Source organism: Centropristis striata, chromosome 17, assembly GCF_030273125.1.
Source record: "Centropristis striata isolate RG_2023a ecotype Rhode Island chromosome 17, C.striata_1.0, whole genome shotgun sequence".
In the NCBI taxonomy this organism is placed as follows: Eukaryota; Metazoa; Chordata; class Actinopteri; order Perciformes; family Serranidae; genus Centropristis; species Centropristis striata.
Genome location: NC_081533.1, coordinates 22,889,106 through 22,916,605, shown reverse-complemented (window position 1 = coordinate 22,916,605; position 27,500 = coordinate 22,889,106). Strand labels below are relative to the sequence as shown.

The window sequence follows — 27,500 nt, the reverse complement described above, 5'->3', positions numbered from 1 at the left end:
TGTTGGCCTCCCTCAAATTGTTTTGTTTGTGTTGCTACCACTCAAACAAGAAGAGCCTAGCGAAGGTTTTCTCTCAGCCTACCTGCTCCTGTAGAAGTGTGCGTGGGTGTGTGTGTGTGTGTGTGTGTGTGTGTGTGTGTGTGTGTGTGTGCAACAAGGAGAAAAAGATGCAGACCAACTCATATCATTTGATCGTACCCAGTCCTGCTGTACTTTTATGCTGCTCTGCACTTTCTACTATCTGTAAAAACTAAAAAGCTGCTGTCGCTTAGAATCCCACTAACTCAAATGTTGGCAGTTTTCACACTGATTTATTTACTTTTGAAGTCTTTCCTGATAGTGTGGCAGTAGTCAGAACAGAGTTGCATTAACATTTTGGACATTTTAGTAGAAACAAGCCTCGGTTATTAGATTATCAGTGGTACAGTTAATCAAAAAGTTCAAACAAGGTTTTAGAGTTTTCAGCCTGCAGATTATAGTGTGTTAATGCACAGTATGTAATTTTCTGTTGCTAGGTGTCTCAAAGTCAATTAATGACCGCTTCTGGCAGACAACCACAACACTGATGCATGCACAAAGTGGATATGATGCCACTGACAAGCAACTAAACGAAACGGACTGTTTACTTAAACAACAACAAAATACAGTGGCAAGAAGAAGTAAATGACCCTTTGAAATTACTTAATTTTCTGCATTAATTTGTAATAAAATGTGATCTGATCTGCATCTAGGTTAGCCTGGCTAACACCAGACTAATCTCAAATGAGATCTGGTCTGGAAACCAGCCGTTCATTTCTCCATAGAGGAGGTGTGGTTTACGATCCTCCGGAGCTGTTTATTGGGCGCTTAGAATGTCTATCAAAAGCGTCTGTAGGTAGCTTTTAGCCAATCAGATCAGTTATACCAGATGACGTATGTAGAGCAACAGAAATTGATGTTTGTTGTGTGTGTGTCTGAGAGAGTGTTGCTTGCTGCTTTGGTTCTCCAGTTCTCGCTTTCTGCAAGATTATTTATTTTCACGCTTTATTCCCCCTCATGTCATTCAGCCACACACATCCACTGATTTTATGGGCAATAAACAAGCTGCTGCGGGTCTCTGGCGGCTCCGATGTCCCCCAGCTCGTAGCGAGATCACCGCCGTTACGGTAGCGGGGCTAATAGCTACCGCTAACACCGTAACGGTAGCGTAGCGCTACCGATATTAGCCCCGGTACCGTAACGCCGGTGATCTCGCTACGAGCCGGGGGACATCGGAGCCGCCGAGAGACCTTTCGCCTTTCAACTTTCGCTCTAAATTATTTAAAACACCATCTACAGCTAAAGAGAGTTTCGCGTCTGCTGCAGCCATGTTGGATCCGTAAGAAAACTACAAGCTTCCATCTGCCGGGTAGTACGCGTCATCGTCTTGCCGTCCCTCCCCGTTCTGTGATTGGATCCCTAAAACAGGGCTTAGAAAGCTCTCTGGTTTCCAGACCCCTTGGCAGTTCGAAATGAAATTGAGCGCGCAAGGCAGTCTGGGTATACCCAGGCTACATCTAAGTCCCAAGTATAGACAAACACAATGTGCTTAACTAATACCACACAAACTACTATTATATTTCATGTCTTTATTGAACACATCCTTTAAACATTCATAGTGCGGGTGGAGAAAATAAGTGTATTTAATAAGTGGTTAAAGCTCCTTTGACAGCAATAACCTCAAACAAGTGCTTCCAGTAGCTGCTGTAGTTCTGCACAACGTTCAGGAGGAATTTTTGATTATTCTTCCTTACAGAACTGCTTCAGCTCGGACATATTCTTTAGATGTATGGTGTGAACGGCTCTCTTGGGGGTCATTCCACAGTATCTCTATTGGATTAAGGTATGGGCTCCTACTGGGCCACTCCAAAAAAAGGATTTTCTGTGGCAAACTTCAGGCATGCAGCCATGTTTTTTTGGAGAACAGTTGCTCCCCCTGTGTTGTCCTACCATTGACTCCATGCCTGTTCAATCTTCGGTCTATGGTAGACTGTTAAACAGAGATGTCAACAAGTTCCAGTGATTTATTTCAAGTTTTAAGCTGTAACTCTAGGGTTATCTGCATTGTGCCTTTGGAGTCAACTTGGCTGGAAGCCTCCTTCTATGGAGAGTTGCCATAGTACTAAATCATCTCCATTTGTCTAAATGTTGACTTGTGAATACCTAAGTTCTTCCAGTCCATTGCAAATCAGATAATTCTTCTTCTTGTTGTTTCATGGATGTTCAATAGAGACGTGAAATATTACAATAGTTTTTGTGGTATTAGATTAAACACATTGTGTTTGTCTATACTTGGGACTTAGATTCAGCTCAGATCACATTTTATGACAAAGATTTGACCTCTTCACCATATGAAAGATAATCGTGGTAATCATAGAAAGGTTGACAAAAACAACACACAAAGCAAATTAAATTTAGCAAACTGAACAAAACTGTAATAGTGTTGCACTATTCCAGACCCCTTGGCACTGAGATGTAACACCTATCTGTCCCAATAGAGACAAGCTAAAGACACACACCTAAAGTAATAAAAACTACTACGATATCTTTTGAGATGGCTCGCTAGTCTTGGATAAAGCTAAATGTACCAAGCTTTTTCTGTAATTGAAACAAGTCCATTATCTGATATTTTAGTACTTTGGTTTGTTTTACCACATGCTGTACAGTAGGCAGCAGATCCTTTATAATTTGATTATCTTTTGTTGCTAGCTGGAGGGCTTCTGAAGATACATGTCTTCCTCCACATCCTGTCTGTCTTCTCCACTGTCTTTTAAAGGGTCAAGCAGCACAGGGGACATTTGACTTTGCTTCAGGAAAACAGCTTCCTTGTGGCTTGCATTGTTGGTCAAGTTTTACTCTTTCAACTAAAACAATTTTATGATCTCGGTTTTACTGTGTTGCTGCAATTCTCTCACAACTGTGTGTGTGTGTTTATGTGTTTTTTGTGTGTTTGAGAGATGGAGAGATTTAGAGGTTCCGCCAGAAGCCGAGACGGTAAAACTGGAGTGTGTATATAAATCAGCCTCACTCAAGAAAATGAGTTGTTTGTTTGCTGCTGCAGTTCTCTAAGATGCTCTGTCTCTCACGCACACACACACATGCTCACAGCTCCTTAAAATACGGTCGTCATTCAATGTCTGAAAACACACACAGTCACACACAGTCACACACACACACACACCGCACACACACACATACAAACACACACACACACACATACAAACACACAGCTTCCAATAGTTGTAAATCAAAAGTAGAACTGAACTGGAGCCAGAAGAAAATGGAAAGAGATGGAGACAGATATAAAGCGAGTCCATGTCCATTAAGTAATGCGATGAGGTCTCCACTAATCAAATCAAACTGTCGCTCAATCATTCGCTTCCATAAGAACTTTAGGGCCACATGCAAACACACACACACTGCACTGCAATATAAAAGTTAGCCATTAAATTGATTTACAGCCCACTAGATTCTGTTTTGGGCTTTTCAATCAACAATACCTTTTGTTGACCTTTTTTCACTCTGTCACTCTCTTTTTTTCTGTCTCTATTTCTGGCGGTGCAAGTTCTGTGCTCTGTGAACTTGGTCTGTGTATGTCTGAGTTTGGTGTCAGTCTGCTGACAGACCAGGGCATTGAGGCTACTGTCTGACAGAAGAACTTTCTGGGGAGCAGGTGTCAAAAAGTAACAAGGTAGAAATATAGAGAGAAGGCGAGACAGCGAGAGCAAGGGAGTTGAACATAAGTAATGTAGAGCATTTAGGAGTGTATCCATGTTTCATGAACTCATGGAAGTCAAGTCAAGTCAAGTCAAAGTTTATTTATAGAGCACATTAAAAAAACAACCTCAGTTGACCAAAGTGCTGTACAGTTATTAAAACACAATACAAATCATACACAAATATAGTTAAAAATAAAAACATTAAATAAAATATTAATAAAAACTCAATCTAAAAACAGAGTTAGAGTTAAAAAAGAGTAAAAAGCCAAGGATTCTTGCCTAGCTGGGACTGAACGCCAAGGAGAATGAAAAGTTTTTTTTAATAATGTTTTAAAGTGCTCAACAGACTGTGCAGCTCAGACCTGGAGAGGTAGGCTGTTCCACAGCTTTGGAGCCGCCACAGAGAAGGCTCTGTCCCCACGAGTACAGCGTCTGGAGCAGCTGGTTAGAAGACCTAAGTGCTCTGGAAGTACTGTGGGGTTTTAAAAGCTCTGATAAATAAGACAGTGCCAGATCATTTAAGCACTTAAAAACAATTAATAAAACCTTAAACTGGATCCTAAAATTTACAGGTAGCCAGTGCAAAGATGCAAGGATGTGGGTAATGCGATCACGCCGTTTCTTTCCAGTCAGCAGGCGGGCGGCTGCATTTTGGAATACCTGTAAGCGGCACACTGCTGACTGGTCAAGACCAACAAGCAAAGAATTACAATAATCCAGGCGTGATGTGATGAATGTATGGATGACTTGTTCAAAATAATTTGTGGGGAGATAAGATTTTACTTTTGACAGTATACGTAGCTAGAAGAAGCTGGTTTTGACTGTCGAGCTTATCTGTTTAGTAAATTTGAAGTCAGTGTCCAGAATAACACCAAGGTTCCTTGCAGAGGGGTGACACAGAGATTCAAAGCTACCAATGGCGCTGTCATAGCCATCTAAAAGATTTTGTTGGCCAAATAAAATAATCTGTTTTGTTTTTATTAATTGAGAGAAAGTTTGTGTCTTTCAGGCAGTCTAATAAGACCTGCACAGAGGTTTGATCATTCATTTTTAGAGGCAGATATATTTGTACATCGTCCGCATAGCAATGAAAGGAGACCTTATACTTTTGAAATATGGATCCCAGTGGCAGCATGTAAACAGTAAAGAGTAGAGGGCCCAAAATAGAACCCTGAGGCACCGTTTCTGTGCTGTGGCGTGACTTAAATCTAGGGTTGTCACGATACTAAAATTTTCAACTCAATACCGATACTATTTTCGATACCACAAGGATAAAAACAAAGACCCCAAAATTTAACAGAAATATTTTTATTTACAAGAAAAATGCAACATGTAAAAATTAACAGAACCGCAGGTTAAATATTTATAAGAAAATACAGTTAGTATCGATACTCTTGACAACCCTACTTAAAACCAGACTGGAACTTCTCAGAGATGCCATTAAGATCAATAAAAGACAACATCAGTTGACTCTGAGACAGACAAATGCTCAAATGTGTCAAAAACTGCAGGGCTAGTGGGGGAGACAGCAGGATCTACTGCAGATGGCAATAGGAAGGATTTAATATCCAAGATCTTGTCAATGAAAAACTTTTAAATTTTTTTACACAGTTCAAATGAAGGAACAACACCATTGTGGTCACAGGGGTTTAAAAGAGTATTCAAAGTATTGAAAAGAAACTGAGGTTTGTGACTACTGACTGATACAAGATTTGATAAAAACTGACTCTTGGCAGCTTTAACAGCTTTCTGATATTGATGTAGACTGTTTTTTAAAAACATGAAGGCGATCCTTCTTCCGCTTTCTCTCTGTGCGTCTACATGCACGTCTTAAAGTGCGAATGCTGTCATTAAGCCATGGCTCTGCTGCTGGCTTGGAGCGCTTGCATCTAAAAGGGGCGACCAAGTCTAAAATGTCACTACAAATACTTTTAACAGTGTTTATAAACGACCACCAGCCGAGTACATCTCATACAGATGCCAAGGCTGCAGAAACATACAATGCAAACATTTATTGTCTGGCGACTGGGCTAGGACTCCACATTTGGCAGGTGAATTGTTGAGACTGATTGAAGTTTGCATTATTTAAACAATGTGTAGTGTATCCAGAGGGGACCTGTATTAACTGTTAAACCATCTAACAGGATGCCTGGTACAGCACCCTCTCTGCACAGTACATTCAGAAACAGATGAAGAAAGTGAGACCAGGGATGTTACATTATAGCAAACTATAAATTATATATAAAAAAAACATTACAATAAATGATACATAAACTACAGTAAACATTTGGAGCATACCTGTTGTACTTTCTGGATGAATGATTTTGTTCCTGGACATAGCCTGATCCCAGCTATCTGGGAGTGTTTTTTGAGAGCAGCAATACCAGAGGCCAAGCAGGAACAGGCTCTTTTTGAAGAGGCACTGCACTTGTTTCACTCAAAACCATAAACGTCAGCCTAAAGATGATGCCAGAGGAAAAGTTGGGGGATCACTGAAGTCATTGGGATTCATCCCCTGGTAACCATGAATATTTAAACTAAAATTTGATGGCAATCCATCTGAGAGTTGTCAGATATTTAGCAAACTGGACAGACTGACAGACTGACATTGTCATCCCTAGAGCCACTGTGCTCTCACAGGCTGAGTCTTGGCTTGCAGGACAGTGTTAGAACTTTGAATGTTTGACTTGGAGTGGTTTTACTGATAATGTTTATTATGAGGTATTTACTGTGTGTGCGTTAATAAAGACTTGGCTGTCTGATAGGGTCAGATAAGCTTAACTAAACTGAAATTAAAAGAGACACAGATGATAGTCATGAGATTAGTACTGTTGCTGTCAAGATGTTGCAGCATCACACAACCAGCAAAATCTATCACAGAGGAACAGTTTTCCAAACACTCTTAAACAACATAACTGGGCAAGGAAAGTGTTAAACACCTAATCATTAATATCAGCAACACCTATATTCATATGTATAATTGAAGACAGATGCTGGGAGACTGAACCTAGAGTCAGTGAGAAGGAGAATTAAGGTGAAGAAGGAGCTAAAAGAGAAAAGGGACGAGGACAGAGATAGACATGGAGAGAGGAGGGCCACAGATGGGAGTGCTGCTACAGCCAGTACCTATGAATAATGAAAGTGTGTGTGTGTGTGTGTGTGTGTGTGTGTGTGTGTGTGTCTGTCTGTCTGTGTGTGTGTGTGTGTGTGTGTGTGTGTGTGTGTGTGTGTGTGTGTGTGTGTGTGTTTGCATGTGTGCTAAATTAATGAAATCATATGTTTATGAATCTCCCAAGTGTTTACATACAGGGAACATGTTTTCATGTGTATCATACTTGTGTACATTGGGCTGAATTGTTTGTGTAGGTGTGTGTTACTAGTGAAGCATGGCTACATGTGGGGGCGGCTTACTGTCTGTTCATACCAACCACAATCTGTGTATGATGTGCAGCAGGAAAACACTGTGTGTACATGTCCACTGTGTGCATGTTCCCCATCGCTGGATGATTTGTCTGTGTTTGTATATGCAAGGTGTGTGTGTGTGTGTGTGTGTGTGTGTGTGTGTGTGTGTGTGTGTGTGTGTGTGTGTGTGTGTGTGTGTGTGTGTGTGAGTTCTCGTTCCCCTGAGTGAACACAGTGTGTATTGAGTCGTAACCCTTCACATCTCAGTGGAGTCTATGCATTACTCATACTCCTCTTTCAACCTCTTTCAGTCTCTCCGGCTCCTTCTTCTCTCCTTTCCTCTTTCACCTCCTACTCTCTGTTTTCTCCTCCCCCATCTCCTTTTATCTCTCTGTCCTTCTTTTCCCTGCCCCCTTTAGTTACTGTTGCTACACCTGTCAGTCAACTGACTGGAAATGAAAGAATAAAGAAAATAAATCGGCTGCAAGATTTCAAATACAACACATTATTATTATTATTATTATCATTATTATATTCCTTCTTTGCCACTTGTCTTCCACTAAATGTATTTGCATGTACTTGTTGTTGGGAGTTTGTTTTTCCTCTCTTGTTCCACATCTGACTAAACAATACTTTCACATCTATTCCAACATTGTTGAGAGTTGGCCGCTCAAACTGATGTGATGCTGGAAATAGCAAATCCAGACAGTTTTATCCGCTGTTGCTGTGACAGCTCACCAATGAAAACAATGAGCTTCCACTTCTCCACACCTCCATCACTCTCTCACAGTGCCCTCCTCCCTCCTGTTTTTCTTTGTTGAAGCCTATTTGTGGTGTCAGAGCCAACATGGCTGACAGTGAAGCATAAGATGACACAACCAGGTGGAAATGAACTCCCTCTCTTCCTCTTTGCCTGTCAAATACAGTTGGATTATTGATATGAAGATTATATACTCCGGGGGAAAACCGACCAGGAGGAAGCCAATGTGGTTTCCATAGACAGGCCAAAACAACTAATAGACATGTCATTGACACTTTGGTCTCCTGGACATCTCTTAAATTATGGATGTCGTACTGATTTTTTATGTATTCTGCAAACTAGGGCTGGGAAATATTGTCAAAATCTTCTTTCCCAGTAGAGGCCATCTCATATCTTGATAATGATATCTGTCACCATTTAGCACATTTTCTAGTATTTCAATAAATAGCCTCTATGAAATAACTACGATAAAGCCTTTTTTCATATACACCATACTCACACACAAAACAGTGATTCCCAACCTTTTTCCTTGGAACCCCCCTACTTGTGTCTGAGACAAGACAAACCAAAGTGCAGGTAACTCTTGATATATTGCCTCACTTTCTTTTTTGGTACTGATGAGTCGTCAGCACCTTTGCATTTCTCGGACATGGTGTTTGGGTGAACTGCAAAACAGCCTTATACGATAAAATTCAGATGAAAATATATTTATAAGTGGGTTATACAGCCTTTTGATTATTCCATTACATGTGTTGTTATATTTTTCTTATTTAACATACACAATATTATTTTGACAACCTCATAACCTCAAAGCAGACAAAGTTTCACACATCCCCCTGTGATCTCTGGCGCCCCCTAGTCCAAATGATTGTCGTAATGCATTTCAGCCAATTTTTTTTTTTACATCACACAGTATATATGATATATTTCTAGATTGTTTTGATGTTTTATAACCCTCATATTGCTCAGCCATACTTCATACATTACCAGACAGTACAACTGTGAATTAATAATTTAATTAATAGCTAACTTCACCGCAGTGGAATACTTATATATCTGTTAGCCTTTTATATATATATATATATATATTTAGTGATGCATTAATTTACATGTAGTATGCATAAAATCTTTGTCTGTGTCCCTGACTAAGAATTTACTAAGCCTCAGTTGTTGGTCAAGTCTCACAAATAGTAGACTGATCTTTGAAAAATTGCAAAAACAACTAAATTAGTTGGCGAGACACTTCAGAATGGATAGCCTGTTTGTGGTGTATAGAGGGTGTGTATGTGTGTGTGTGTGTGTATGTGTTTATAAGTGCAGTGCTGTCCGTGGCACTGATAGAGAGCAAGGGACAGATGGAATACTTTGGTTTCTCTTAGCCGGCTTGCTTTTAGTGGTTGTAAATAAATTGTATTTGATTAGTAATTTATTCACTAATATCCCTCTTGTAGCTATCCACAGTCAGGAAGACATAAAGGACAAGAAGGAAGTCTCTCTTTCTTAATAACAAAGAGAGATAAATAGAGAAAGTGCTGCCATTTGTGCCTCCCCTGCTGATTTTAATGGAGATTCATTCATGAATTCAAAAAGTAGTCAGCACTCTGCTCGGGCTGCTATGCTTTTATGTGAGCGCTCTGATAATAAATGTATCTGATTTTAAACCCGTAGCTTATGCTGTTGTTTTTTTTATCCATTTTTAGGCTCCTGCAGGTTTGGATATTGCAACTACCAGGGTGATTTATTCACAAACACTAAGGAGACTGGTTGAAAGCACATGAGTAATTTTCACATTTTTATTAACAGTATTATTAATGGGCTGATATTTATAGCAAAACAGAAGATATATCATAGTGTATTGTGAGAATCCAATGATTTCAGTGTAAAATCCCACATTCAGCCTCCACATATAACCCTGAATGGAATGATTTGTTGTTTCATAACTACATTTTCTTCCACTGCGACAACTCGACTCAGACTCTAATTTCACAAAGTTCACATTAAACAAAGCTCTCTCTAAATACACTGACAGATCTGATAACAAAGCCATTGCGCCTATTTTCTCACTCTACTAAGACACTTCTCATACTCTCCTATTTTTTTAATATCCCCACTACTTTCTTTCCAATTTACTTGTTAAAGCCCGGTTGCAGATCACGTCCCCTCAAAACTCTTTGCACTGCATTTTCAGGCTTTCCCCTGAGTGCTCCTAATTGAAAATGTCTCAACTGTGGCTGTGCTGCGCATTGCATCACTGTCAGCTGGAGAAAAATGGAATCAGGGCCTGGGGGGAAGTTAGCAGCCTCATGGGGTTTCCCACTGAGTAATTTGTCAACTTGGGCTTCACCTTCATCCTTGCAGTAACTCCTCATCATCTTCTGCAAGAGAAAATAGTGTAAACTTTCATTTTTCTTTGTGATGAATGCTGTTTGTTACTTAAGTTGAGCTAATAGGCTTTGATAGTAATGAGGATGGTGTCGCAGCAGCAGAATGACCTCCTGTCTGATTACAGTCTGACAGGGTGAGACTTCCGCAGTTTTAATGGACTGCTCTGAAACACGTCGGCTGTTATTATGAGGGAGAGCGTGAAACTAAAAAGGTTAATTATCTGGAATACACTCACCCGGTCTCATTCTCTCTTTTCAACAGGAAGATCATTGAGGTGAAGATTATTGACGATGAGGAGTATGAGAAAAACAAGACCTTCACCATCGAGCTGGGAGAGCCTGTCCTGTTGGAGATAGGGCAGAAACACGGTGGGTGTTTTAGTGTGTTTGTGTGAGAGAGTGACAGACAGAATGGAGTCTTTATTTAACTGTTGCCCCCCTGAACACCTATCTCTTATAAACAGGGTGAGACCTGCATTGATTGTCTGAAAGCTCCAATCTAAACACAGATTAAACTGGGAAACATTTCACTTTGAATTAAGGACGTGTCTTGGAAAGGATTTAAAGAACACTGGGCTTGTGAGGTGTTAAAATAACAACATCCTTGTTGCATCGTGTCGGATCCCACAGATAACCGGAAATCAGGAATAAGAACCTATACCAATCAGTGTTTTCCCCACCTCATTAACATACATACATCTGATTACCATTAATACCCAGGAAGCCTCTATGTGTGGTCATAATTAGAAAGAGTTAAGAGCAGATTGAACACAATTTGCAGTTCACTCCTTCCTAATGAACTATTTTCATCAGGTTCCTTCCTCTTCCCTACTTTCTGAATCCATTTAGCTACCAGAGAGCTCAGATGATCCACAAATCTAAAACATTTAAGCCTTTCAACTTTTTAAGAACGTAGGAAGCTTTAGTTGAATATTTTAAAAGGCTCATTACAGCAGGTAGACAGCTAATCTCTGGCAGGTGACTCAGGCCTTGAGAGAACAAGCACTGGAAGTCAATAAGTAATTTCTGCAGCTTGTTCTACTTTGACAGTTTCGGGGAGACTGAAAGTTTACAAGATGACAGAAAAGTCAAAAAAGGAATCTGGAATACCCTTGGTTGAGTCTCTTTATCGTCGCAATAGTAGTGTAAGAAACTGCAGCGTGGGTTTCCACAGATGGTGAGCTACGAGGATGCATGTTACAGTATTATCCGGAATGAAAATATTCTGTGAAGAAAGTCAACAAGTGCTATTGAAAGACTGACCAAACATGCAGCCCCTCAATGCTGAGAAGGAATTGTAATTAAGTGTAAACTCATGTCTCATACCAAACAAACATGCCAAACTTTCTGGCCTTACAATCCCTTTAATAAGAAAGCTTTACTCGCCTTTTACTCAACCCAAAGCATATTTTTAAGTTTCTACTATTTTATGTGTGTAGCTACAGTGCATGTGGAATGTGTCCTCCAAAACATGGTTGACCTGTGTAAGAAGATTAAGATTCAGTTTTGCACACACACACACACACACACACACACACTGAAACAGTGAGCATTGAATGTGTCCTCTACATTTAACCCATCCTTTACACACCAGTGAACACACCATGCTAGGAGCATGGTGGGCAGCTCATTACTGCGATTACTTTGCTCAAGGGCACTTCAGTACGTGACCTGTCGTTACTGGGATTCGAACTAGCGACCCTCCAAGTCTGACCAGGACAACTGCTTCTGTCACTCTGTGTAAAACAAAATAAAATCAAGTCAACAAAATCAGTAATGTATTGAGTACATTATTAGAGAATATTAGAGAATCTGATTCATTAGAGAATAACCCAGGTTTTCACTCATATTAAGCACACAGTCGTTACATGTGATGCACACGTCTCCTCAGCGGGAATCAGTCACCTGCTAAATGTATGTGCTATTCGTAGACTGTATAAATAAGGTGCTAATACATGCAAAAATTTCCACTTATAATTCACCCACCAGTCGCAATATCGTATGTATATTTTAAAATAACTTATATGCAGAACATAAATAGTAAAGAGAATGAACACACTATAAGAAAATGAAAGTGACAATAAAGACACATACATTGACACATTAAAACAGCAAAAAGAGAGCTTACTAAAAAAATCAGTAAAGCAACTCCAGGTCTTTTCATGTCACCTTTACAGGGAGTGCAAGAACTCCTGCTCTGTTAGCTTAATTTAATACCACTAAATTAAAATACTTCTCAGACTGCTAAACAGATTAAAACTACACATTTACACAATGATATACACAAAAGTCATTAGTGACAATATTAGTGTCCCAAACTGTATGAACCTAGTGTCTCTGTTAATTGTTTTTTAACACTTTTTAACACACTCGCCTGCACCTCTTCTGAGCGGGAATCAGTCATCTGTGCTACAGGAAATGATAAAACGGTCACTGCTGTTAAGAAAATAAAAGCTCCCAAAAAAAACAAAAAAAAGTGAACACAATGTAACTATACAAAGAAAATGCTAAAAAGGTATGAACAAAAATGGATTGGTGAAATATAACTGCTACTTGACCACATGTGTTACACCTACACACAGTACAGTGCCCGAACGCATCCTGTGTAGACACAGATGGAGTACAGACGCTGCTTCTCTGCTAACGTGTTGCTCATGCTACACCTCCTCTGTTGACAAGGTGACAGACCTGCTGAATTAAAGGTCCACATTCTCCATGTCAGTCATGAAGAGCCAACAGCCTGGGGCATGTTTCATCACAGAGCAAATATAATTGGGTTTCATAACACTTTCTGACACACACACACACACACACACACACACACACACATGAGCCGCATACATACTGTACACTGCTTTTCAATTACAGCAGGACTACACTGATAACAGCTGACTCAATTAATGGCTGTCACCGAGTGTGAAGAGTGAGGGAGGAGACATATGGAGGAGTGGAGGGATGCATGGTGGAACATATGGTAATGGAGAGATAGAAACGTTGTTTCATGAGAGGAAATCTACATTCCTCGTGGGTATTCATATTTGTAATAACATGGGATGCTTGATAGATTGGATTACCCACGTGGCACTTCAGTGTTTGAATATTAGCATTTACATTATATTTTTCCATGACTGCTTGCACACATTCTTGATATGACACCCAAGCAAAACTATGAAAAAATTTTATGCTGCTCTGGCAAATCTGACAAATTAAAAAAACAACCTGATACATGACTTGAGTTTATATGGCAGGCAAAAGCTGAATGCACTCATACTGCATATTATTCCTACAGCTATAAGGAGTCTTGCACTAATTGCAAGACTTGCAAATAAAGAGTTAGTTTTGCAGAACAGATTTATTCCAGTGTGAAAGTCTCTTGGTGACATGATAGTTGTTATTTTGAATTCCATTGCTCTTCCACACTTTGCAGCAACTTCCATCTGAACACTTCAGAAATTTCACAGTCAATTAAACAGGCGGTACCGTCTCTCCAGTGGATTTCAGAGATGACTGATCCCATATGATTCAGGTTTCCTCTTATATTTTTGCATACACAGTGACTCGGTATAAGAAGTGTTCCAAGTGATTTACTAACAGAATTTTAAATCTCCCAGCAAGCAGAATAGTCACTGTTATGGGCACATTACTTCAATTGAGGCAAATCTGATGAGTGCAGGGTTTCCAGGGATTTACAAGTATAAATGCAGAAGGCCCCAGTTATACAACACAATCTTTTGAGGGAGATGCAAGTCTCTGTGTGGCTTACAATGATTTTTTTCTTGAGCATCTTTGACATAGGTCCATAACCAGGATAATAAATATATCTGGCGTTTAGTCTGTTTAAGTTAGTCAAATCACAATGTAGGTTTACAGTTTCATCCACTTTTTTTTCAGAAGTGTTTTTAAAAGTTTTTAAAGGTAAAATATGATAATATGATCCTTTAAACTTTTGCTGTTTTTCTTTTCTTTCGGAGGCTGGAGTGGGCTCAGTTTTAAGTTTTAAGATAATGGTATCATATGAAACTAGAAGATCTGGTTCCAAGCATGTCAGGATTGTGTCGAGAAGTTGACGAAATGACGCTGCAAAGTTAGGTTATTTCTGATTTGATATGCCAATTTTCGAATCGGTCTTGTGACCTCTGACGTCATGATCTCTGATATACACCTTAATAGGTTTAACTAATTGATTAAGTCATGTTTATTAGGGATTTTTTGACCAAAACAACTTGACACACAGTGCTGAGTTGTATCTCAAATTAATGTGGCATTTATTGTTGAGCTGCTATCTCCTCCTAAACATCCACTGCCCACAACCCCCAATTCTCAGCATAAGAGGTTGTTGATACTGCATATACTGCAGACTGACTCATTTATCTTTGTGGTTTCTTAGGTGACTCCAATGAAAACAAGCCGTTGGTGGGAGCGGAGGATGAAGAGGTGGCCAAAATGGGCTGTCCCAGTCTGGGCGAACACACACAAGTAGAGGTGGTCATAGAAGAGTCCTACGAGTTTAAGGTAAGTGTTTTTGTTTGTGCTCACACATTAACACACATAAAGTGTGCATGTTTGCATTTCAGTGTCGTTCAGGAGCTCCTCAGAATGTATCAGCCGCAAGTCTAGTTGAAATAATAAGCACCAGTCTGGCAGCCGTCACGTCAGTTGCGTTAGATATCACCTACAAAGTAAACAGACTTAAAATGCAAATTGGATCTAAAATGGTTTAAAGTGAGTGTCAGCTGCCCCGGTCCAGAGGATGAATGATTCATATCGTTAGCATGTAATGGACTCTTTTATGAGCTGCTTGTCATCTTGATTGCAGACATCCAGAAGACAACAAATAATTTATTCAAAGAGAACCGTCGTCTTGTTTCAGTACAAAACAGGCCTTAGAACAAGGGAAAGGGCTGGTAGACCGTTCATCCAGCAAATTAAAAAATATATTGGCTTAGTCATGTAATAAACATTGTATATTAGAAGGAATGCGTTTTTAAATTTGATCAGTTTGTAATTTAGCCATGGATCATTGCAGATAACTCAATATTTCTCGGGTGCAACAGGAACTAAAGCCGTGTGTGTCACGTTCAGCTTTCATCACTTTGCACATCGTCATGCAACGTGTGTGTCTTTATTTTCATTCTGTTACTTTGCACATGTTTATGCCTCTCATCTGTGACTTCGTTTTTGTCTTAAAAATGTAACCAATCATATTTTTTTGTTGCTCATTTGTCCATTTGTGTCATTCTGTATGTGTGTGTGCGTGTGCAGAGAGCAATTCACACCCTTATGTGGCGGGCTGAGCAGGTTATCTATCTTCCTCCCTCTTTAGTTTGCCTGTGCATGAAAATACTTGTTCCTCCATCTGCTACTGTACAGTTTTATGGTGTCTGGGTCCAGTTTCATATCCCAAGCTATAAATCCTTAATTGTCACCCAACGCAGGAATTAATTTGAATTTTCTTGTTGATACTGCTAATATACAGTAAATCTTGTAGTTTTTTATGTTGTCTCTCACTTATTAGATAATAAACCATGCAGGATTTTCTCCTCACAAAGCCTTGTCAGCTGAGTTATGATAATGACTGGTGGTGTGGTGCTCTATCGCTGCTGCGAGCTGTTTTGCATCAACATAGTTTATTATTCCCCATCCTTGCTGCTTTACACTGAAAAGCCAACCACTCTGCCTTAAGGTTTTTCCTAGATTTCACAAGAAGCATCACAGCTGATTTCACAGCATCACATTAATTAGCGCACTCTATACCTCAAATTGTCAGCGTTGTAAGATACAGACTTTGTAAATGTTGGATGTGGGAGTTAATTGAAAGGTTTCTTCCTTCTGTGTGGCTGCGACTGAATTAACAACTTGAGGGTTGTGTCTTTCCTGTTCTTCCGTCTGTATGCACCTGCATGTTTGCTTTGGTGTGTGTGTGTGTGTGTGTGTGTGTGTGTGTGTGTGTGTGTGTGTGTGTAGAGTACAGTAGATAAGTTGATCAAGAAGACAAACCTGGCCTTGGTGGTGGGAAGCAGCAGCTGGAGGGAGCAGTTTGTCAGTGCCGTTACTGTCAGCGCAGGTAAAACACACACACACACACACACACACACCACACCACACATATCATTTTGATTAATGAACAGTGCTTTTGGTTGACATCTTTCTTGACTTCATTTGGAAAAGATGATGGATGATGGAAAAGCACATTTGTCAAAACAATGTATCAGCATTTTATTTTGAAACTTTTCATGCATTTATTTTAAACTATTCATAGTCTACTTGTTGTGAATTCTCAGGTCACACTAGACAGGGAAGTCCTTTAGTCCTGCTAAAAAGAAACACAGAAGGTTGACGTTTGGGGAAATGTGCTTATTCTGCGTCTTGCTGAGAATGAGATGAAAAGATCAACACCACTCTAGCAGCTAAATATGAAGCAGCAGCTTTAGCGTAGTTTAGCATAATTTCTTGGAAACAGGTGGACCAGCCTGGCTTGATTTTAAATATATTCCTATTAACACTTTTAAAGCTCACTTACAAGTTGAATCTTGTTTCCATACGCAGACAGAAATAAGAAAAGGACAATTTTTGGTTTTACAGGGAGAAGCCTGAGCTATTTTTTAGCCAAGAATGCGCTACATGATTGTTTCTGTTTGTGTATGAACATGCTAATTAGTGAGCTTTAGAGGTCTTGGCAGGATGATTAAGCCTCTGTTCCAGGTGCTGATATTTCTGGGGTTCCAGTGTAGCCACTGGGTCAAGATTTCCTCTTAAGCATTGTTTCAACGATAGTCAATGACTTCTGAAATTATATTTCCACTCACGAGTTTTGCTTTCCACACAAACTGTTTATCTTCAGTCAACCGAATCCTGATCAAACATGATTGCTCAGCACTACTCAGACTACAAACATCAAACATCAAACCAGAACACCTCTGATACAAACAACCTGTCCTGCTGCCTACAGATTCTGTATTCATGAGAAGATATCTGCTTATAGAGATCAGTCACCACCTTCATGTCTTACTGACAGATATACAGTATCTGTCAGGAAGGTAGTTACTTAGTTACTTATTGTAAGTCGTTTTGAACAAAAGCGTCAGCTAAATGACATGTAATAATAATAATAATGATAATAATAATACATTCAATTTTGATAGCGCTTTTAAAGGTACTCAAAGTCGCTTAACATAACAGGAATTAGATGAGAGATAAGAGTTCAGGTCTTGTAAGCTATTTTGAAAAGGTTTTGAGTTGATTTTTGAAGGCGTGGAGTGAGTCTGAATTGCGTATATGATGTTATGTAATGTAATGTAATGTAGTTATATATTTTTCAACATTGTATATTAATACTGAAGACAGCAAAACTATGAAAGAACTCCTCCAGAATTATGTCGTGAAAAGAAGCAGAAAAAACACCCAGAAAATGTTTTATATGTGTATCTTTTATTTTAAGTAGCCACCTTTTGCTTCGATGACAGCTTTGCACACTTTTGTTATTATGGTTTTCAGTTAACAGGTGCGCCTTGTAAAGTGTTTATTTCTTGCCTTCTTGATGTGTTTGAGACCATCAAAGCAAAAGGTGCTACTTTGAAGAATCTAAAATATAAAATGTTGTTTGTTGAACACTTTTATGTTTACTACATAATTCCATTTTTTGTTTCTGTATAGTTTTGATATCTTTAATATTGTGAGATATATGAGAAGGTGTGTCCAAACATTTGACTGGTACTGTATGTGTGGTTTTTATTTTCTACTGAAGGGTCGATTATGCTCAAAGAGAAATAATTTGTATGATGTGGTGTTTGACCATGCTTGAATCAGTAATAGACATAAGTTATATAACCACATAAAGTTATTATAAATGGCCACACTGGAAGGCGGAGTAAAAAACTAGACTTCACAGAGATGGCGGAGACATGTTAGTGTTAAGTTATGTAGATAATGGCGCACGCTTTAAGACAGACTCTCCAGAAAGATATTTAAAGAGAGATTGTGTAAAGAGGTTGTGCAGCCATGTAGAATGTGTTTTTGAAGCTATGCGTATACTGGCAGATTAACCCTCTGCAAGAAAATATTTTCAGAAGGCGATTTGTTGTTTTTTAAAGTTAAGTTAGTTTGTTTATTTCGCCCAACCCCACAAATAACTCTGCATGACTGTGAATGAAGAATAGGGAGAAGCAGAGGAGTGGGACTGAAAGAAAAAGTAACTTTTACAAAAATCCATCTGCTACTTCAGCACCACGGACAGCGCCATGGATTTATTTATACACCACTCAGTTAAGCTATTAACATGTCTGAGCCATGGTCTGGGCCATAAAGTCTGACTTGCAACAAACCTCAGTCAGACGGCAGGTTAACAAGAGGGAAACATTTGGGTTATTTGCCAACAAGAAGGATGGCATCTCCTGCACATCCTTTCCCAAATGTTGAACTACTTCTTTAATCTTTTTGTGTGGCTGCATTAGAATACATTCTAGTTACAATTTTGCCTCTTCAGTTAATTTGCTTCACTACGTCTCCTCTCTTTTTGACTTTAAACACTGTACAGTTTTTGTCCACTCACTCTCCTCTTTTCCAAATATCTCTCTGCTCTTCCTCTCTTTCCTCATCTCCCGCTGTATCCGAAGGAGACGACGACGAGGAGGAGAGCGGCGAGGAGCGGCTGCCGTCCTGCTTCGACTACATTATGCACTTCCTCACCGTCTTCTGGAAGGTTCTGTTCGCCTTCGTCCCGCCCACAGAGTACTGGAACGGCTGGGCCTGCTTCATTGTCTCCATATCACTTATCGGCGTCCTGACAGCGGTCACAGGCGATCTGGCTTCTCACTTCGGGTGCACGATAGGACTGAAGGACTCGGTGACGGCTGTGGTGTTCGTGGCGCTGGGAACATCAGTGCCAGGTGAGTGGAGGTGGTCTAATTTGTGTGTAGAGTGATGGAGGCAAAGGAATTATATTTTTGGTCATGGTTCGTATCCTTACTGACATTACATAACATTCAAGCATTCTTTCTTAAACAGTTAAAAAACTCCTACCGCAAAAAAACCCAGAACTAAACAAATGCATATTTTCCCAAATTTTCAATACAGACAGACAAACAAAAAAACCCATGAAAAGAAGAGGACTGATCCTCTCTCCTCCATCTGATTTCAATAGCAGCCGCCCTCAGTAAGCAGGCTGGAAATAAAAATTGAATTGTAAAACGCTGGCTCCATCACAGCCTTCAGCCGCAGCTTGTCTCTCTGCCTGGAGGGGTTGCATCGTCCCAGGGCTTTAATTCAATTCCCTTCCTCATTCCTCTCGTCAGCCGTTTTATTGTTGCCCCTCCGTATGATTTATAGAAATAGCTCCTTTGCTACTCTTCCAGGCGCTAACTTTGATGGCTTGCAGCGAGGTTTGAATCAATTCCTTTAGCAGCCATATTATGTTGTGTGTTGGATTTGGAGGCTGTAAACACGTATTTGATATCCATTTCCAGCGAGTTTGTCCTGACACAAGACATGTTTGTGTTAATTTGTTAGCTTTTTCTCTTCCAAATCTCTTCAGCGCTTTTCTACTCACTGTTTTATCTTCTCCTTCTTTTCTCACACTCTCATATCTCACCTCCTCACATCTGTACTCTCGCTCTTGTGCCCCATCCGGTCAATTTATTATTCTGTCTCTGTGTTACCTTACTCCTCTCTCCTCCTCTCCCCTCCTCTTATTGGATGTTGTGTTTTCACTGTTGTGTCATCCATCATTCTGACCTGTGTGCTGTGGTACCCAGGTGCGTGTGGGTGAAAATGTGTTTGCTCTGCTGAGGTGCTGCAAGTTTGCGTGCAGCAGGTCCCTCAGGTCATTACAACTTCCACTGGGAGTGTGTGCTCCCTTGTGTGCGTGTGTGTGTGTGTGTGTGTGTGTGTGTGTGATATTGCAATCTCCTCATAGCTTGTTAAAAACCTTCATCTCCTCTCTTGTTTCCCACTTTTCCGACTTGCACTCTTCCCTCCTCCAGATTTTTAAAAGCCTTTCTGCATTATTACATTGGAGACACGCTGGAGGATTATCCAGGCAATTTACACCAGATTTGCCGATTCAGGCAATTAGAAGGCAAATGCTGATCGGAGGCTTGATGCTGTACTGCTACATATTTCTAGCTGTTTAAGAACTTTATGGAGCTCATTTGTAACCAGTGGAGCCATTTAAACAGTATCAGTGATGTATATGTGTAATATTTGCCTCAGAGGTGAACAAATCTCAGATTCTCCTCACACTGGTGCAGTATTAGAGTGTATCTGTGGATGAACTGAGAGTCTTGGCTTTCTGACTGATGTCACATTCAACACATTGGCAGGACGTGATTTTTAGAAGGTTTTGCTGCCACCCGAGCACAATCAAAATATATATTTAATTTAATTTATTTTTATTTGATAGGGACAATGCAGTTAGCATAGATACAGGGCATGCATCTGATGTGCTGCATACAGAGATATAGCTTCAGCTAATTTTCAACTCCTGTCCCTAGTTGGGCTTTTATAACTACATACAAAATCACAATACTATAAAAATCCAATATACAATTACCCCATCTACAAAATAGAATAAAATTACAAACAATTACAATATACATTTACCCCGAGAAAAAATATAATATAAATAAAAATAATCATTATAAATATGCATAGTAACAGGGACACAGTAAATTGCAATATTATTTCATTCATTATGTATGAAAATTACATTTTATCCCTTTTTGAATCATCAGTCTTATATTTTTGTACACATTTATAATTGTATACTCTCTGACCTCTTGTCATTTACAATGATTTACAATTTTTTAAAAAACACTACGATGATTTCCATACCATCACTGACTGCTGACTTCACACTCCTTCAGCATTTACAGCAATCAACTAGCTAAAAACAAGTCTTATTTAGTGTGTTGCACGCCATATTTGGCCTTTGTTGTGATATTCCTATGGAGTTTGGTTTCATTTTGAACCGAAGCATCTGCAGATACCTGAGGTTTTATGATCCATTAAAGTTAGCCACCATAAGAAAAAGTCCCTTTTCTATTATCATCACCACTATCTTACCTGTAAGGGGGCCAGGAGGGCAGTTCAACTCTTCATAGTTAAGGAGGGGAGAGGGAGACAAACCTCACTCAGATCTGTACTCTACATATTACACATGCATCACAACAAAGCCATATGCGAACATCTCTTAAGCAGGTCTTAACCACAGACCTTATTTCAGGCTTCTAACCAAAAACCCATTTAAAAACCCTCATTGAGTGAGAGGATAGAGCCCAAGGTGCTAAAATGCTAACTTACTTCCTGGTGTAAGGACTCATTCCTGTGATGCCCTATAAGAGAAACAAATTACTTACTAACTAATCTCAGTAATTCTCCCCTTGTTTGAAATGTTGCTGGTTGGGCTATGTGCAGTCTTAGATGGGAGAATCAGAGTCAGCTTCTGTAAAAAGAGGAGGAATACACACTAAACTTGTAGAATTAAGTGACCATTTAACATTTTTTGTTCTGCTTTACAGAGGTCTGGAATCAAACTACACTGTTTCTGAAAATACAGTTTGTGTTTTTCTGTAATTTGTGTTTTTTGGAAGGTAATTATTGACTGAGAAAGGGAAATTGATACATTTGGTGACAGTAGAGTATATCATACACTGGCTATGATCTTGTGTGCGGCCAGCAGTAGTTAGTAGTGTATCTTTGGAGGCAATAATGTGCAGTTTCATAACTGATTTAAACCTACAATCTCATGTACACACAAACTTTTCAATTCTTTTGGTGCACTCTGTAGCAACAGGATCACCATTCATCCCCCAAAAAAAGTTTGGAGGATTTTTTTCATGCTGGGATATGAATTTCAACTAATCTCACTGACATTCAAATGGGAATTAAGACTCACCAGCCCGTCCATAAATAGACATAAGCTGAGACAAGCGTAGAATAACTGGCAGCTGTTTCCCTGGTGTTCCCTGCCAACCCAGTTGTAGAGTCTCTTCGCTTTTTACCCAATTTCTCCTCAAATGTTCAGCACCAAAGAGCTCCACTCATGTGCACCTACACAATTTGCAGCATTAATTACATCTGTTCTGTCTCAGGCTGATGCCAGCATACAACTGCAGAGTACAGAACGGAGCTATGAATCTCCCTGACAGTAATTAGAGTCACATGTGTAGGTTCCATTTCCAGAATATAGATGAAAAATAATGTAAACCTAGTGGATAACCGAAATAATATATTTTTTTAACCTGGGTCTTAACTGTGGCTCTTGTGACTATGGGTCACTTTACCCTTGTCACCTCTGTAATGAAGATTCAGGGGAAGCCACTCCAGCAAAACAATGTATATTAAGGCAAGCGGCAAAGTCTCCTAAAGCTTAAAGATAAATGTAACATAAATCCTGTTAAATGCTTGTCTCTAAGTCCACATGAAAGTGAACACAAGCCATGGCAATAAATTACCTACTTAACCAACTGCTTATCAAACTAGCAAACTAACTGCACTAATAGCAACTAATTAAGCAACCCAATAATAAATTGCCCAGTTTAACCTAATTCCTGAAGACATATTTTCTCTCATGGGTGACCAAGTTTAGTCTGATTAGCACCCTCTTTTTTTTTCTCTTTTGCTCCATCTCTACTTCTTCTACTGTTTTCTTTCTCGCATAATCTGACTGCTGTTTACTGACGGATATTGATGGAAACGTCCAAAATTCACCTTTTCTTTAATGCGACATTTAAAAAATTTGCTTCAAAATTCAATTGCACTTTAATGCCGCTTAGGTTAGGGTAGGTGAGTCATTTTAACTTAATTACATAATGTATGTAATTACGTCATGTAACATAACTATGTTAAATACTTATTTTGACCCAAACCATTATTTTTTTCCGATATAACAAAGTGGTTCCACAAGTTTAACACTGTGTTGGTGCGACCACTTCACAATGTTAAATAGAGCAGTCGAAAATGGCCTTTTGAGAGTCATTGACAAACAGTTTATTCCGTCGGTATGAGGATATGTTGGAAATGCAGACTTTTTTGTACACTTTCATAATGACAAGCAGATTTTCAAACTGTTATGGTATTTTCTATCTATTATTTGTATCTGTTGTTTTTCTCTGTGTTCACAGTCATCCATTAAATGTGTAATTATTACTGACATCTTTTACACTAACTAGTTCATAGCGCCTGTGTATGACACCCAATACTTCAATCCGTCTTCACCTCTTTACTTCTCTTTTATGTTTCTCTTTGCATACAGTACATGTGCCACAGTCTGTATGTGGCTGAGATTGTGCTATACGTGGGTGGCTTCATATTCAGTATTACCTTGAGGTTGTTTTCTCTGTGGCTTGTGAGCAAGACATTTACAAAAGATCATCAGAAGTCATTTTCATGATGCTCATTTACATTATTTGATTGTTATGTTTTGCCCTCAGGTTGATTGTTTACTTGTGTGTTTCTTGGCTACTTTTTATGTTTCCATATTGCTTTTCGCTGTCAGTTGTATCATTAGTACAATAAAAAAAAATGCCAAAAGGGTTTGAAACATAAAATGAACACTATAAGTAAACAGAGAAATCATACAAATGAGGCCAAAAGCAACCACAATTTATAAATGTAATATCAAAGATAATGAAGACCTCCAATGACTGTATCCTTTTTGTCTTTTTCAACCAGACACATTCGCCAGCAAGGTTGCCGCCATCCAGGACCAGTACGCTGACGCCTCCATCGGCAACGTCACCGGCTCCAACGCTGTCAACGTTTTCCTTGGAATCGGCGTAGCGTGGACCATCGCCGCCGTTGCCTGGCGCTCCAGGGGCAAGACGTTCCACGTGGACCCGGGAAACCTGGCCTTCTCCGTCACCCTCTTCACCATCATGGCCGTGTTGTGCGTGCTCATACTGCTGTACCGGCGGCGGGCATCAGTGGCTGGCGGCGAGCTGGGCGGGCCGCGGACTTGCAAGATGGTCACGTCGCTGCTCTTCGTCTCTATGTGGCTGATTTACATCCTGCTGGCTTCACTGGAGGCCTACTGCCATTTACCAGGGTTTTAATGGAGAGGAGAGGGGAGGGAGAGAGACCCACTGCCAATATGAAGAGAGAGAGAGAGGGAGGCATGGATGAGGAGAGATGGGTGATAGAGACGGATCAATATTGGCTGATTCTGGTATTTTTTATGGAGTCAGCAGATCTTTCATTTCCGAAACAATTTTCAGTGTTTCAGAAAAGATTTTTCTCTTTCCGTTTATTTTTTTCCTGAAAAAGAAGGTTTTACCCTATAAAAACACTAAAACTCCACTTATATCCAAACTTTTTTTACATGCTCTTTTAAGGAAGGAGACCTAGGGTGCATAAAAGAATAATTTAACATAAAGAATTTTAAAGAGCGCTTTATGTTGTTACCTCAATTATCAATCATCACCAGTCGACAACAGTGCTGATTAGCTAATGAGAGGCTGATATCCAGTATACTGCCAAACCAGCAGCAGAGAAGAAGAGATAGACAGCAAGGAGAGCTGCAAGGAGGGAAAAAAACGAAGATGAAAGGAAGGTTAAAAGATAAAAGTGGCAAAGTTGAGAGAGGAAGCTGGAGGCAACAAAACTGCTGTGGAGAAAAGTCTCTGTCGACGGAGAGACAGGAGTAAATACAACATGGAAAAAAAGTCAAAGAAGAAAAATAGATGGGAGAAAACACTCTACACACCCTCCTCACTCTCTCTCTCTCTCTATCACGCTTCTGTCTTTACTGTATCTCGTTGTCACAGGAAGGGTGGATCCTCCCATTTTACCCGCTGAACTGAATCTTATACTACCAGTGACTGATAACTTTTACCCTTTCTTCCCCCAACACACACACACAAACACATTTTGGGGCCCTCAGGTGAATCTGCAGAGGAGGACCACTCGCTAACTTGCGGGCAAACAGGCAAGATAAAAACTGACAACTGGTCTTTTTCCTTCTTTTCTTGAATACACTGTGTGAAATAAACCTTCCACACACATTCTGTACACTCCCTCCTCTACAAACACTGACTGTACACACTCCTCCGTCCCTCCCTCTGGCCTTATTCTTACCTCTCCCCTGTAGGAATTGTCTTAAAGTTGTGATAATGAAACGCTGTAGTGACCACCAACCAACCCCTCTTTTTAATCGAGCCAATCCCAAGTCTTTCTCCTTTTACGCCAATCAACAGCCTCGTTTATCCCACGAAGGAAACGCCCACCCCCCCTTTTTTTCTAAACTTTTCAATGGCGTCACGTGTTGATGTTGTTACCGTGCAATTGTAAAAAGAACAAAAAAAGACTTATAAATATGGAGAGATGGAGATAAAGAACGTTAAAGCATGTGGTTTGGAAGATGGAATGTAACAAAGATGATCAAGATGTTGGATCAGCACCTGGAGGAAATATACAGTATAAAAGTGGGATGGAGAAGCAAGAGAAATGTGTGATAAGCAGAGATGAGTCTGGAGAACCAAGCAGTCCACTTAGTATTAGATGTGTTTCTTGCAATGAAAAAGCATTGTGCACTACTGATGTGAGGTACACTGTTTACTCTCAATGGAGAGGAAACAAACATGTCAACAAGCAAAGACGGAACCAAACAGGAAATGATGTAACGCCAAAAGACATCAACGAACGTCGAACAACGATCTCACTCAGAAAGATGACAAATCAAGACTATGACCATACCCAGTGTTTCTAATTGTACATGATAATATAAGGAACTTTTATTGATGTGTGTGAGAAAACACCCATATTTAATTCATGTGAAGACCCCCTCTTTGCAAGGAAAATCCTGGAGGAGGAAGTAAGATCCACATGCTCTTTTTTTCTCTGAAACACAGTTCAATGAAACATTTTAAGGAAATCCATCACAAGGGGGGAAAAAAGGCTGTAAGATGGTGAACACGAAACCAGAGACGGTTCACAGACGGAGAGAATGCTCTGAGGGAGATGTACGGCAGCTCTGAAATATCACAAGACTGTTCTGCAGCAGATGTAACACTGGGACGTTTCTTTGTACTCAAAACAAAAATCACAAGTTCTCTGTTGTCCAAAGATTTAATGGAAAAACACTCACGGATCACCATTCATTTTCAGTGTGCAGTTTTACCATGCAGGCATTGTACAAGTCCCACAAGCAGCCAGTTGTAGTTGGAAAAAACTGGCAAATTTAAAGTCATTAAGGTGTTCACACTACAGATAAATGTGCTTGACCATTGGTATTTTTGTATGGGTATGAGTCTGTATCAAAAGCTGTGCTAGTTATTTTGTTTTGTGAAACCATTCAGGCATGGTGTGTGTGAAAGTAAGCTATCAGAAAAATGAGAATATTATACCACATATCATAAGAAATCAACCATTTTGTTATAGTTGGTGTTGAATCCAGATGTATATTATGTCTGTGTGGATGGTGCTGCCCTGCCCAGGGGCTGGACAGAAGGGATGGCATATGGCTTGTCAGTGCAGATAATTATTAAATGTAATCCCTTTGTTAACAGCAGCATAGAAGGAAAACCATTTTCCCCTCAACTGCCCACAGAGCGCATTGTAAACTTCAAGGAAAATCCTGAGAGGAAACAATAATTTAGCTTTTTGTTATCTCCCTGTGCACTAAGAGAAAAATACAACTGAAAACAACAATTTACCTGCCCACCATCCGCCTTGTTAAATATGGACAAATTACCTGCTGCTTTCAGCTCAATGTAAATGCAGGCTTTACAAAGCCAGCTCAGTCGTGACCAGGCTAAACACAACGCGAGCTTGTGCGATGCAGCCCTGGTAAAGTCTGTGCTTGCACAAATGGAAGATAAGTGGTAATTTGGAGCAGAGGGGTATTGATCCGCTGGGGTGAAAATGCCTGTGTGCGTCACCCATTCAATCAAATGTGACATTTTAAGTGCCACACCAGTTCCTTGCACTTTCTGACAGATAAACATTAAAGGAGGAAGTGAAATATTGTGTTAATCTTTCATGTAAAAAGCAGGAGTGGAAACTCCTGTGATTCCTCAAACAAGTGTTTTCCAGCTCAGAGCTACTGTATCAGCTGATTTCAGACAAGCTCAGCCAAGATTCATTGATAGAAAGAGTCTGGCCACCTGCCATGATGCTCTTGCTCTATTCAAAAAAATATTTCTTGGCTGCAAATATTTAACATTGCTGTCTAGAAATTAGATAGTGGCATGCTCGGAGTTTCCACCTCACAGAGGAGCAGCAGAA

At 39.8% G+C, this 27,500-nt stretch overlaps 1 protein-coding gene across 1 annotated transcript in view; it reads left to right on the top strand.

Moving 5' to 3' along the window:
* The window catches only part of slc8a4b (solute carrier family 8 member 4b), a 118,684-nt gene extending 92,212 nt beyond the window's left edge, over nucleotides 1–26,472 (top strand). The window contains exons 13-17 of the mRNA XM_059355039.1: nucleotides 10,546–10,652; nucleotides 14,671–14,795; nucleotides 16,248–16,347; nucleotides 18,896–19,168; nucleotides 23,952–26,472. Of these exons, the coding sequence (XP_059211022.1) occupies nucleotides 10,546–10,652; nucleotides 14,671–14,795; nucleotides 16,248–16,347; nucleotides 18,896–19,168; nucleotides 23,952–24,331 (985 nt within the window). The 3' untranslated portion in view covers nucleotides 24,332–26,472. The remainder of the gene's footprint in view (nucleotides 1–10,545; nucleotides 10,653–14,670; nucleotides 14,796–16,247; nucleotides 16,348–18,895; nucleotides 19,169–23,951) is intronic.
* The last annotated feature ends 1,028 nt before the right edge of the window (nucleotides 26,473–27,500 follow it).